This window comes from Corapipo altera, unplaced genomic scaffold (assembly GCF_003945725.1).
Source record: "Corapipo altera isolate COAL_440 unplaced genomic scaffold, ASM394572v1 301, whole genome shotgun sequence".
Lineage (NCBI taxonomy): Eukaryota > Metazoa > Chordata > Aves > Passeriformes > Pipridae > Corapipo > Corapipo altera.
Window position 1 is genome coordinate 2916596 of NW_020884926.1, and position 12435 is coordinate 2929030.

At 43.2% G+C, this 12435-nt stretch overlaps 1 protein-coding gene across 1 annotated transcript in view; it reads right to left on the reverse strand.

Moving 5' to 3' along the window:
- The window catches only part of RERE (arginine-glutamic acid dipeptide repeats), a 167345-nt gene that overhangs the window by 131093 nt on the left and 23817 nt on the right, over positions 1-12435 (reverse strand). The window contains 1 exon segment of the mRNA XM_027658296.1: positions 8200-8670. Within this exon segment, the coding sequence (XP_027514097.1) occupies positions 8200-8524 (325 nt within the window). The 5' untranslated portion in view covers positions 8525-8670.

The following is a 12435-nucleotide window of genomic DNA, read 5'->3' on the forward strand; positions in this document are numbered from 1 at the left end:
TATTTCCTGTGCTTAATATTATTCACTTACTCCCTTTAAAAACCACACTGCTCCAACTCTCCAACGCTTTATTTGGAAAAAAAAACCCAAACCAGCCATTCCTATTTCCCATCCCTGACCCCATCACTCCATCCTCCTGATTAGACACAGAGCAATCCATTTTCTAAGCTGTTGGTGCAGCCCTGAACAGAAACATGTGTTCAGAGCAGGGAAATTAAATGTGTCACTTGAGTGAGGATGATTTTCCCAGAGTGCTGCATTTCAAACAGTGCAGCCTGTGGAGATGCAAATACTGGCACTGCTGAGTGAGCTCACATGAGAACCTCCCTGTTACCCACCCAACAGGCACAAAAGACAAGGCTCTGGCCAAAGATCTCCTCAAATTCAAACGTACAGCTGAAAAAAATATCATTTCCTCGCATTTCTCCCTTCTGCCCAAGCACCAAAGACAAATTTAAACTTCCCAGCAAACAATTAACTTTCCTGCAAACAGCTGGCAGCACTGAAAAATTACCTTTATTCCTCAAAATCAACCTGTATTTTCCCAAATGCAAACTCTTTTCCCTGGAAGGAGCTCTGAGAAGCCTTTCACACAGAACAAATCAAGGCAGCAGCTGTAAAGCTGATCTTACAGTAGAAGTGTTATTTACTTTGTTTTAACACTGGTATGTCACCTTTTTTCCTTCGATTTAAAGCACAATAATTATATACATATATATATACACAGATCTATATAATATAATATAATATATAAATATTATATTTAATATATATTTATTTAATATTATAATTAATATATTATCTTGATATATAATAGCATAAAAACTTGCTGTTGGGTCAGCCCTGGGCAGAGCCACCTCCTCAGTTTCTGCTCTCCATGATTTCCACACAAAGGCCAAACAAAGCCAGAGGAATCCATTTGCCAGACCAACCTTGATCTGCACTTAAGCCTCCATCTGTCAGGCACCAGCAGCTGTCCATGGGCAGAGCAGTGCAAGAGTAAATGTGAACTCAATAAATGCATCTTGTTTTTTTATCCAGCCTGGTTTATGTTCTCTGTTTGTACCCCCAGCACACCCAAAAAGCCAGTTTTATGCATTAAGGAGCTGGTGTGCTCTGCCACACAGCCTTAATTATTTCCTGTGCTTAATATTATTCACTTACTCCCTTTAAAAACCACATTTCTCCAACTCTCCAACGCTGAGAATCAAAATTAATGATGAGCACTGTGATATCCCACAGTACAGGACAGAACCAGCCCGAGTTTCAGCTGCAGACAAACAGGCTGTTCCTACACACAGACTTCAATCAAAAACCCTTCTGGGATGTTTTCACACATTTTCCTAACCCTCCTGACATGATTTAGGACTCACCTACTAATCCAGGCCTCTACTTTAATTTTTTTTTCCCCTTCTTTTAATTACCTGAGGAGGAAAATGGGTAAGGAACACATTTGTTTCCACTGAAACAAAAAAAGTCTTAATGTTTTCTTAAAAAAAAAAAAAAAAAAAAAAAAAATTGTTAGTTTTCCTCACCACTATTCACAGATGCAGAAGGGTTGAAAACAGTGGTGGAAGTGTGAAAAATAAGAGAGCTTTTCTAACCACATGAAGCAGCTCAGCTCCTGAGGTGACTCCTCTTCAGAGGAGCTGAAAGTCTGGCACTGAACTATTGCAATGATCTACTGTCACAATGGTAACAGATTTTCAAAGGAAAAGGAAAATACAGGCTCTGCATCACTTTGGAACACACTCAATCCAACTGTGGAGCTCCTGAGGGAACAGGAGACCACATGTGGAAAATACACATCTCTGTGACAAACCTGAGCCACATAACGTGCACAAAAAACAAGGGTCTGGCCAAAGACCTCCTCAAATTAAAATGTACAGCTGAAAAAAATCATCTCCTTGCATTTCTTCCTTCTGCCCAAGCACCAAATTCAAATTTCAACTTCCCAGAAAACAATTAAATTCATTTTCCTCCTTCCGACTTCAGTGGCCTAAAATACACTTGCCAGAATTTCGAGGCTTATAGAAAAAAATTCATGTTCATCTTACATATATTTTTATATTATATTCTGGCATGGCCCCCTTTTGCAGCTGATAAAGCTGCCAGAATTAATAGAAGCATCCAGAAGAACGACAAACACATGGGCCAATGTCAAATACAAGCACTGTCAGAGCATGAGTTTTTCTGTTTCATTCAGCCCAGATCCCAACATACCAATTATCAACAAATAAACAGAGGGAGGAAGAACTTCGGTTTGATCCTTGGTTTTGTATTTTTATAAAGTTCACGGATTAAAACAACCATTCCAGCAATTTCCTCAGTTACAACAATACAAAACATCGACGGAGTTTCAATAAAGGGAACGTTCACAATTAATTAACACCAGAAAAAACTAAAGATTAAAATTTATATTGCTTGATAAGCAACCTGACAGGGGATTTCAAGGCAGCCAGAAGGAATCTCAGCCTGACTGGATCTTAGGAAAATATAATTGTGGTTCCACTGAGGCTGGGACTCCCCAGGACAGTGACTGCAGCCCTGCAGGGTCACACACAACCTGACCCCCCACCTTTGGCTGTCTGCTCACTGTGACAGAGCAAGAACCCAACTCCTGCAGGTCCCCCAGCCCTGCAGACTCTTCCACAGCTGAGGAAGTGCTCCCTCGGAAAAAGGGCCACTCTAAACCAGAACATATCCCAGGGAAAAGCAGGATCTCACTTGGACACGTCTGGTGCCGACTGAGCCACAGGATTTCACAACAGTGTCTGACCTGCAGAGTCAGCCCTGACCTGCTCCCATCCCTGCCCAGGTCACAGCTCAGGGGGTTGTGGTGCCTCCTGAGCCACCCTCAGGGGCAGGAATCCAACAGAACTCTGAAGTGACATCGACCTCTAAACCCAGAGAAGTCAGTGTTCAGCTCAAGTTTTATTTTCCAGCAGCAATATCTCACTTTCATCCCAGTGACAACTTCCCACACCTCAGAAATAAAAAGGCAACTAAACCCAAAGGTCCAACAGCTGTCCCAAACAGCCTAAAAGAATGGAAGAAATTCTTTACAGAAAGGGTGATCAGCCATTGGAATGGGCTGCCCAGGGAAGGGGTGGATTCTCCATCCCTGGAGGTTTTTAAGATGAGACTGGATGTGGCATCAGTGCCATGGGCTGGGAACCACAGTGGGGTTGGATCAAGGGTTGGACTTGATGATCTCAGAGGTCCCTTCCAACCCAACTGATTCTGTGATTCTAAATGGCAAAGGAACTCGTTCCTGTTTTTCAGATACAAGGCCACGTGTTCCAGGACACACAGAAGGAGTGGGAGGTGTCTCTGCCCATGGCAGGTTCATGGAATGGGATGATCCTTAAGGTCCCTTCCAGCCCAAACCATCCTGTGATTCCATCTGATGAAAAAGCTCATTCTGCCTCTTTCCCTGCACTGTATCAAACTGCTTGTTCTTGATAATCTGTAAACTTTAAGAAGCCATAATTAAAATACTTGTTTCATCTATTCCAGTTTGCATTATCAAATTTTGTATGCAAATGCAACCCAGTCAGACAGTTCCAAATAAAAGAATAAGTCAAGATGATATATATATTCACATGGTCTATGTTTTAAAATAACTTAAGGCTCTTAAAAAGTGTTGTTTTTATTTAACAATCATCCTTCTTGGTTTGGGGCTAATTCACTGAGTGGTTAATGCTTTAGTGTTTCTCTATGTAGAAATATTATATATAATACAGATATAGTAAATAATATTGCTCTGCTGGTCCAAGAGCTGTCCCAGACAGCCTAAAACATCTCTAAATGGCAAAGGAATTCATTTTTATTTTTCAGATACAAGGCCACATGTCCAGGACACACAGAAGGAGTGGGAGGTGTCTCTGGACGTGGGCGCTGGAATGGGATGATCTTTAAGGTCCCTTCCAACCCAAACCATCCTGTGATTCCATCTGATGAAAAAGCTCATTCTGCCTCTCTCCCTGCACCGTATCAAACTGCACTTCCCATGTCCTACCCCCTGCACCTCTTTCTTCCAGCTTCATACAGATCCTAAAACTCCAGGACAAGGGAGGCTCTCACACAAGCTGTTCCAAAGCAGTTTGCTGGAGAAGCAGAGTCATGTGTGGGATCATTTCACCTTGTGTTACCTCACGCTGATTCCTCTCGCTCAGGTGCTGTTTATGTAGCTACTGATGTCACTGGAGAAACAGATCCTCATAAATCCTTTTAATTCCTGCAGATCCTTTTAAATGTTTCTACGTAGGCGAAGCAAACAATATTGTCCTCAGCTCCAGGGGACATGAAGTCACCTGGTTTTTTCCTGAAGCTCCAAATCAGTTCAGACTTCCACCCAACAAAGTTTTTCCAGTCCAGCACTCAAGGTGCCACGACGATGACACCAAAGCAGTTTGCTCAGTAACAATACCCTCAGTTTTAAATTCTGTGACTTTAATATGAGAATATCCCTTCCTGAGGTGTTCAACAGGCTGAGGGTGAAAGGGGACAGGGACACAGAGGTTCCTCCAAGTAAGAAAGGTATTCAAGAGCTCAAAGAACAAGACAATCATTACCCACAGAGCCAGCTACTATTCTGATGCAGATATTTCTACTATGTACTTTTGCTGGCATCTTAATCCATTTACTTCATAATTTATTGGGCTACTGAAAAGGAAATCTCCATGTCCAATGACAGGCTGAAGACACAGGAGAAAAATACCTCCATATGTCAGGTTCTTGTAAGATTTTAAGCTTGTTGTTGCCCTCATGAAGAGGGAGGGGAAAGATGCAAATATATTACCTCGTGTTAAGGAAGCCCTAAAGCAAATCTGAACAGACCCCGTGCAACCAAAATTCATGTTCCAACAGGCATTTGGACAAAAGCAAGGTTACAGTTGTGTGTGTGGTGTGGGGTGGAAAAAAAAAAAATCAGGAAAACCCCCCAGATTAGACTGGGAAGGAAATGGGAGGGAGGTTGTGGAGGTTGAGGGGACAGATGGGGAACTGGGCCAACAAGCTTTTAGGAGAGGCCTGTGTGATTCCCAGCAAAGTAGAGAAGATTAATTGCACAGTGTTGTCTAAGCCCTACTCGGTTCTTTTTAATACCTTGTTTAAAGCTGTGCATGAATTCATTATATCCATGCAAATTAATAAGAGCAGTATTTATACAGTAACAATGTAGTGCCACCTTTCACTTGGAAAAATTCCAATTATCTTGATTATGTATTTATTTACAGTTTGTTTTCTATTGCTCCAATACAGCTGCTGAGCTCAGCATGGGAAAAAAAGCTGCATTAAGTGCTGGATTAAGTACTGTACAGCAACAGGGTAAACACAGAATGAGATTTTAAGCAAGGACTTCACAGGAAGAAAATGCAGACCTTTAACTTTCATTCATATCAGATAAGAGTATTTAAGGGACAGAATCAAATGACTGGAAAGGATTTCCTCTCCTTAAAGCCTAGGAGATGTAAGCTGAAGACAGCTATCCCTACTGCACACACCTTTAATTTTCATCTTTCTAATCCTTGCTGTGTCTCATTAATTTAAACTCTCTAATCTCTCTTAAAATTTATGTCATTTGCACCCTTAGCTACAAATACATCTTCCTGTGTGTAACAAGCTGTAAGAGTTCCTTCTGTAACACATGCTAAAACTGTTTTTTGGATAAATTAAGCACAGGAATGTGTATTCAAGATCTCATCCTGTTGAGAAATTACCTTTTAAATCGAATTTAAAAATCAGTATATTCAGTTAAGGTTCCAGCTAAGCTCATGTCCCCCCAGAACTGAGCTAATGTTTGTTCTCACCACCCTCAGCACTTTTCAAGACAAAGTTTTACAAAAGCACAAAGAGCAAACTGAACAGAAAAGTTTCAGTGCTGGGGTACATCTCTTATGCTAATTATTACTAATCATGTAACATTTAATAAGCAGATTCTTAAATTACAGAACAGTTACAAATGCCCCATTATCACACAGACTGTGGCTTTCCCTGTTCTTTCACTGAATAACCTCCTCCACATCAGCTCCAACCACTCCTCCATCCCACTGCAACAGGGGAAAATTGAGATCACAAACTGGTTTCCCGTCTTCATTTCAAGCCCCAGCTCTTTTTGCAATAAAGTCAGTGTCTCACATTGTACTCCTGGGCCCACACAACAGCTGTTCTCCACAGATTCTGAATTATTTTTCATCCTCTGACACTGAAAATAAGATTGTCACCAGAGCCAGAGCTTCTGCAGCTCCCTATTGCCACTGCTCGGGCGACAAATATTCCCCAGCCACGAGCCCTGACCGAGGGACAAACAGCTCCTGGAATGGTTTGGAGTGATGGATGAAAGGAGTCCAAATTGAAGCTGAAGCATTTCAAGAGATAAGCTGCTCTGACTAATGTTGGGAGAGCTCAGTGAAAAACAGACTCTTGGACTTCCAGGGGGGCAGGAGGAGTGTGGAATTCAGCACCTCCTGCCCGGAGCAGCCTGGTCTGACCCACACACCTTGGGGCACCCACAGCCACTAAAACTGGGGACAGCACTTCAAACACTCCCAGCTGTACTGATGCCTTAAGGTCCATCTAGTTTTTTTGATTTTTCTAATTTTTCTAAGTTTTATAGTATGTTATGTAGCAGAAGTAGATTTTAGAAGCAGCAGCATTTATTCCCTTACCCTTAGCATAGTAACTACAACCCTTTTACCCCAATTCCCCATATCAATACCCTTGAATGCCATGAGAAATGTTTAGTCTCTCTTTAAGATAGGCCTCTTCTGTTTGAGGACATCTAATCCTGGCCTGGACTGCAAGAGTACAGTCAAGACCTGAGTAACCATGTGCCCCTTGTACCCCAAAGAAGATGAAGATGATGAAGAAAAGGGTCTCAAAGACCCCAGCCCCAATTCCCCAGGGGTGGGACTGGGGGTGGACCAGGGCAAAAGCCAGGGGGTGGAAAAACCTGGGATTGGACAGAGAATATTATAAATTATAACATCTGTAACAGAAGCATCTTGTAACCCTGTGCCCAGGCACAAGTTAAATCCTTTCCTTATCTCACCTTCAAAACTAAGCTGTCTCAGAGTTTTTTCTCCCTGAGTTTTCTTTTAGGCATCAGTACTCACACAGTGACATTTCTGTAGCTGAGCTACCACACAGCACCTCGTGGAAAAATGAGGTTTGACCTCCTGAGTTTCCCAGCTTTTCAGTTTGGATCCATCTCTGTTTCACTCCTGCAGTGTCACTGTGGCACACTGAGCATTTCACAGCAAAGGGATGTAAAACCACCAGGGCCCTTCAGCCAACAGTGAAGCCAAAAACAATTATTGCTTGGGGGGGAACAAACAACTGCAATCAACACTTTTGAGATGCTGTGCAGGTGAACAGAGAAGTTTGTACTCAAAATGTGAGGAACACGCAGGGCTGAATAATCTCATTTTCAAGTACAGGCTGAAGAAAATGTTAACTGGCAGCAGCCACAGGTTAGACCTTGAAACCTTACATGAGACCCTAAAAATGTGATGTTCAGAGGCACATCCAAGACATGCAGAGCACACCCCAAGCTCCTGGTTCTGTGCCCAAAACATTCCAGACACTTGCTGGTGCTGACACTGCTAAAGCTGCTGTGCACAGGGTGAGCTGTTAATGAGGGGGGTGAAATCAGTGGCATAACAGGGATGAGATCTGGAGTCACCTGATTTATATTTCACAGAAGACAGCAGAGGAGCTTTAGAAAACAATCACAGACCCACAGACAAACTTGCCAGAAAGGTTTGAAGATCATCCCAGTCAAACCTCCAGCTCAGATCAGTTTGTTCCCAAATTGGGAGCCAAGCCTTTGGTGCATTACCCAATTTAGTTTCAAATCTCTCAGGGACACACAGATTCCACGGGACACACAGAAAATTAACGCAGCAGAAAGCAAAAAGGGTGGCTCTTTCCTGAAGGGGAGCTAAATCAGACAGCACAAGATACACTGAAAAGCTTTTGCATGCACAGCCCCCTTTGTCTCCTCAGAAAGGTTGCCTCCTGCCCCCAGGACAAGGATCATTTCAATTAGCAAGGAGCACACTGGGCTGGCTGCTGCAGAGCACAAGGACTTCCAAAGGGAAACAACCCCGGGAAGGGATTTCTTACCTCCAGGGTAAGGGATTTCTTACCTCCAGGGTAAGGGATTTCTTACCTCCAGGGTAAGGGATTTCTTACCTCCAGGCCTGTACACCACATCGTCCTCGGTGATGAAGGACGTGATCTCCCCGTTGTCGGTCCTCTCGTAGCGGGATTTCTTCTTGGGGGGTTTCTTTTTGCTCTTCTTGGTGGACTCCTCGGTGGTGGCACTGTTGTTGTCGTTGTCCTCATCCTCGCTGTGGTCGCTCTCCGCGTAATTCTTGGCACCTCCTTCCAAGGTGCAGCTCCTCCGGGGCCGGGAGTTCTCGCTCTCCCTCGCCTTGTCCCTCTTGTCCCGCTCCTTCTCCCGGTCTCTGTCCCTGTCCTTCTCTTTGTCTTTGTCTTTCTCCTTGTCCGCTGTCATGATTCGCCACGTGCCTTCTTCTGTCCTCTCACGGCTGGGCCTCCGTGAAAGGTAGACAGTGAGCCTGGGCTTCAGTCTTCTGAATTTCTCACTCAAATCCAGGAAAAATTCGACCACTCCAACAACCCCAGCGTTTTAAAAAGGTTCTTGAAGGGGGGACGGGAAAGAAAGAAGGGAAAAGCCCATGTTAATATTGGAAATTCTCGCAATTTCTGCAAAAATAAAAATTCAAACCCCCGCGATCCCAAAGCAATTCGGTCAGAATTGTGAAATACAAAGCAGCTCTTTGAAGGCTTCACAGAAATAATAACTTCAGTGTCTGTAAAATGTTTGAAGCCACTTCCCTCCTCAGAAAGATCCTCACAACTCCTTAAAAAAAAAAATTCTTCTGTTCGCTACAGACACGCAATAACTTCTGGGATGGGAAGTGCTCACTGAGAACACACATCACTTTACACCTGCAGCTAACAGGGAGGAAAAAAATGCAATTCCATAAAAGATTTAGGAAGGGACAAGTGCAAGAAAGGAGGAGTCTCTGGCTCTCAACTGGAAGCAAATGAAGGAGTTCAGCAAATGGTTGGATTGTTTTACATCCCCACACCACTCACAACGGATGCCCTACAAAGCTGGGACAGAGTAAAGGATGCCATCTGCCACTTCCAGGGCAATCTGTTAGGAAGTCCTGCCCCTATCCTGCTTTTCCAAAAATAGAGCCAACCTGTAATCCACAGATTACAGGAATTAATTAATTGAAACCAAACCAAACCGCAGGAGTTACAAGTGCACTAACAAAACCTGCTTTTCCATATATAAAAATAGGAACTTTCCTAAAAGGAGGGTGTTTCAAAAAGGAGGCATCCACACACAAAGATAAATTATCTTTTTCCCCCTGATTCACCAATTTACCCACATCTAATTCCTAAATTTCCAGGAAGCTGCTACTTGGTACAATGAGAACTTCACCCACTGTGTAGAAAGCTGCAGCCTCAAAGGCTGGGCCCTGAGAACATTCATTGTTCATATGTTAAGCTTTTGAAACCACATTAGAGAAGGAAAAGGACTATTTTCATCTTTAAGAAGTCAGCTGAGCAGTCAGTGATCCCCTGCACTTGACATTCCTTCAGCCTGACACCAACCTCAGACCACAACATTCCCGTCCCTGTCGACTCCCACCTCCAGCAATGGAAACAGCAAAAGAGAGAGACAAATTGCTTTTGCTGATGCAATTCAGGCTGTGCCTTGAATCTCTCAGGCATTTCCTGAATGAACAGCTCAGGTAGGAAATGATTCTGTTTTCTTTCCCTGTTATAGCAGCTGCCATCACTCTGATAACACACCGGGGGAATCCAATGAAACTCCAGTGGAGAAGAGCACAATGAACCTGTCAACTGCCAGAGAAGCTGCAGGTAATAGTGAGAGCAAAGCTCTACAGGGATTCAATAAGAAATGTCTTAAATTTCCAGAGGTTAGGGAATTCCCCAGCAGCAAACTTGGGGTTTTTTAACTCTGGTTGTTGATATAAAGATCACTCTGGTGAAAGGATCACACCCCTCTTGTGGCACAGCAGAGCCCAGCACAAACACCTTTCTCTGGCAAGTGCAAAATGTGTCTCTTTAGCCTCTAAATAATTTCCAATTTAAAAAAAAATAATCATCCATCAGTCACCACAGTATTGAATTATTGGGGATGACAGAAAGAGCAGGTTTGAACCTGGACAGCTACAGGGCTTTTCCTTGAAGTCCCAAACTTAAGGAGGTGCCAACCACCCCACACAGCTCTAAACATAAAGGAAAAATGATTTTAAAGTCCCTGTCCCAAGGAAAAATAAACCAAAGTTGATTAATAACTGACAGATAATTCATCCATATTAATTTTATCTGCATCTGAGGCATTCTGAGCTCCTCTTCATAACCCACAACTCTCAAGGAAGCAGAGTTGTGCAAATAACCCTGGAAAAAGCAGCCAGGCTCTCAGTGTAGGCTGCTCCTGGCCAAGCTTTATTTGGAAAGTAAATTCCAAGTGAACCATTTTACACCAGTTGAGTCTGTTCAAGAGCCAACACGACATCAAACCCAGTGACCTCCCCGTGCCTGGGGGGTAAATCACTTTACAGGAGTCACCCCCCAAACGCATTTGCCCCCCCCTTAATCTGCTTTTCTGTCTCCATCGACCCTTTTTATGGGCAGAGGTAAAACCAACTGCACAGGAGAGAGAAAAAACCCTTCCACAGCCCCTGCCATGGAGCACAGGAGAAGCCTCCAAACATCCTCAACTGATGGATTCCAGTTCTCCCCAGGAGCAAGGACCAACCCTGCAGGACTTAACCCCCCCCCACAGCTGCAGGTTTTAAATCCTTGCTGTTGCTCTCAGATTAAATCCAAACAAAGTACTTCAGTGTTTTTATTACAAGTCCAATTATTAATGGGGATTTTTTTCTTGGGTTTTTGTGTTTTGGGTTTTTTTTTTTTGCACAGAGGAGGAACGTTGAATAAATAAACACCATGTTCAGAATGATTTCGTTTACTGGAGGGCTGGGCAATAATTAGTGTAGAGCACAGTCAGTCTGTTCATCTGTGAAATTTCCAGCTAAAAAAACACAGCCAAATGGCCACTCTCCTCCCAGCTCCCATTTCAGGAGATTCCATAAAAAGTCATTTCCATAGCCAATGTATTTATAAACAGCACAGGCAGCCTCTTCATCTTATCAGTCCCTACCTTGTGATGCAATCTCATCACGAGCACTGTTCAACTTTCTCACAAAAATACATCCCATTTCCAAGACTATTTTACTCTAAATGCTCAATTTCAAAAGTTTTGCAGCATTCAACCAACATCATCGTGAAGCAACGACTACTTCTGTCTAAGAATAAAGCAATCCCATAACCTTAAATTCAGTTGCAACAGGACCAAGAAAAAACACGACAGAGAAAAGATGATGTTACACAAACTCAACTGTGTAACAGCAATACAGGGTTGCCAGAGGAGCAAAGAAAAATTGTTTAATCAGCAGCCACCTAATTAAGATTAAGCCATTATTACCACAAAGAAGTATTTGATTAAGAAACTTTATTATTTAAGCAATGAGTCAAAGGTGTTTTGAAGATTCCAAGATATATTTTGCTTTCATGGTGAGACACAACATTGTCCCCTGCTGCATCCCTGCTCTTTATTTACCACCACCAGAAACCAAAAGCAAAGAGTTGTTTATAGATAAAGGACACACCCAGTATCTGGAAGGATCCCTTCGACCATAAGAGCAGAGAGTTTCTTACACATCATCTAAATTTCAACGTTTGGGTTTCATTTCACACGTTCTCACCTCGCCCACCAACCACCCCGGAACAGGAGGATGTTACAAACTCAACGTGGTGCTGAATTACTTTGGGCCAAAATGGAAATACCGTGAAAAAGTATCTGCTGGCTCAGCATCACTCCTCACTCCCAGATGTTGTGGTGGGTTCAGCACTTGTGGAATTCTGAATGAATGTGGAACCCGAGGAAACACCAGCACAAAACCCACAAAAATACCCTGAGCCTTCTTTTTTGGTTCTCTAAAGCAAACTGGGGTAATACATCACACAGCGATCACACAGATGTTTAACTCTGGATTAGGACAGCAGAGGCAAATACACTGAAAATCCGGGTTTTGGCAAGCTCTGGGGTTTGGGTTTCCTGTAATTTTATTCACTGGCAGCCCCTCGTTCTCCCTCTACCAAACCACCACCAAAGCAGCTGCTTCTGTCATTAAACTACAGAAGAGAAATTCAGGTTAAGCACCACGGGCTGAAGGGCATTAACAGCCTTTGATACCGGTTTACTGCTCCCTCCGTAGGGAATTCAGCTCGGAAAGAAGTCATTTGAGCTAAAAGGGGAACAATCACTTTACAATAGCTGAGCCCGGCATGCAAAGG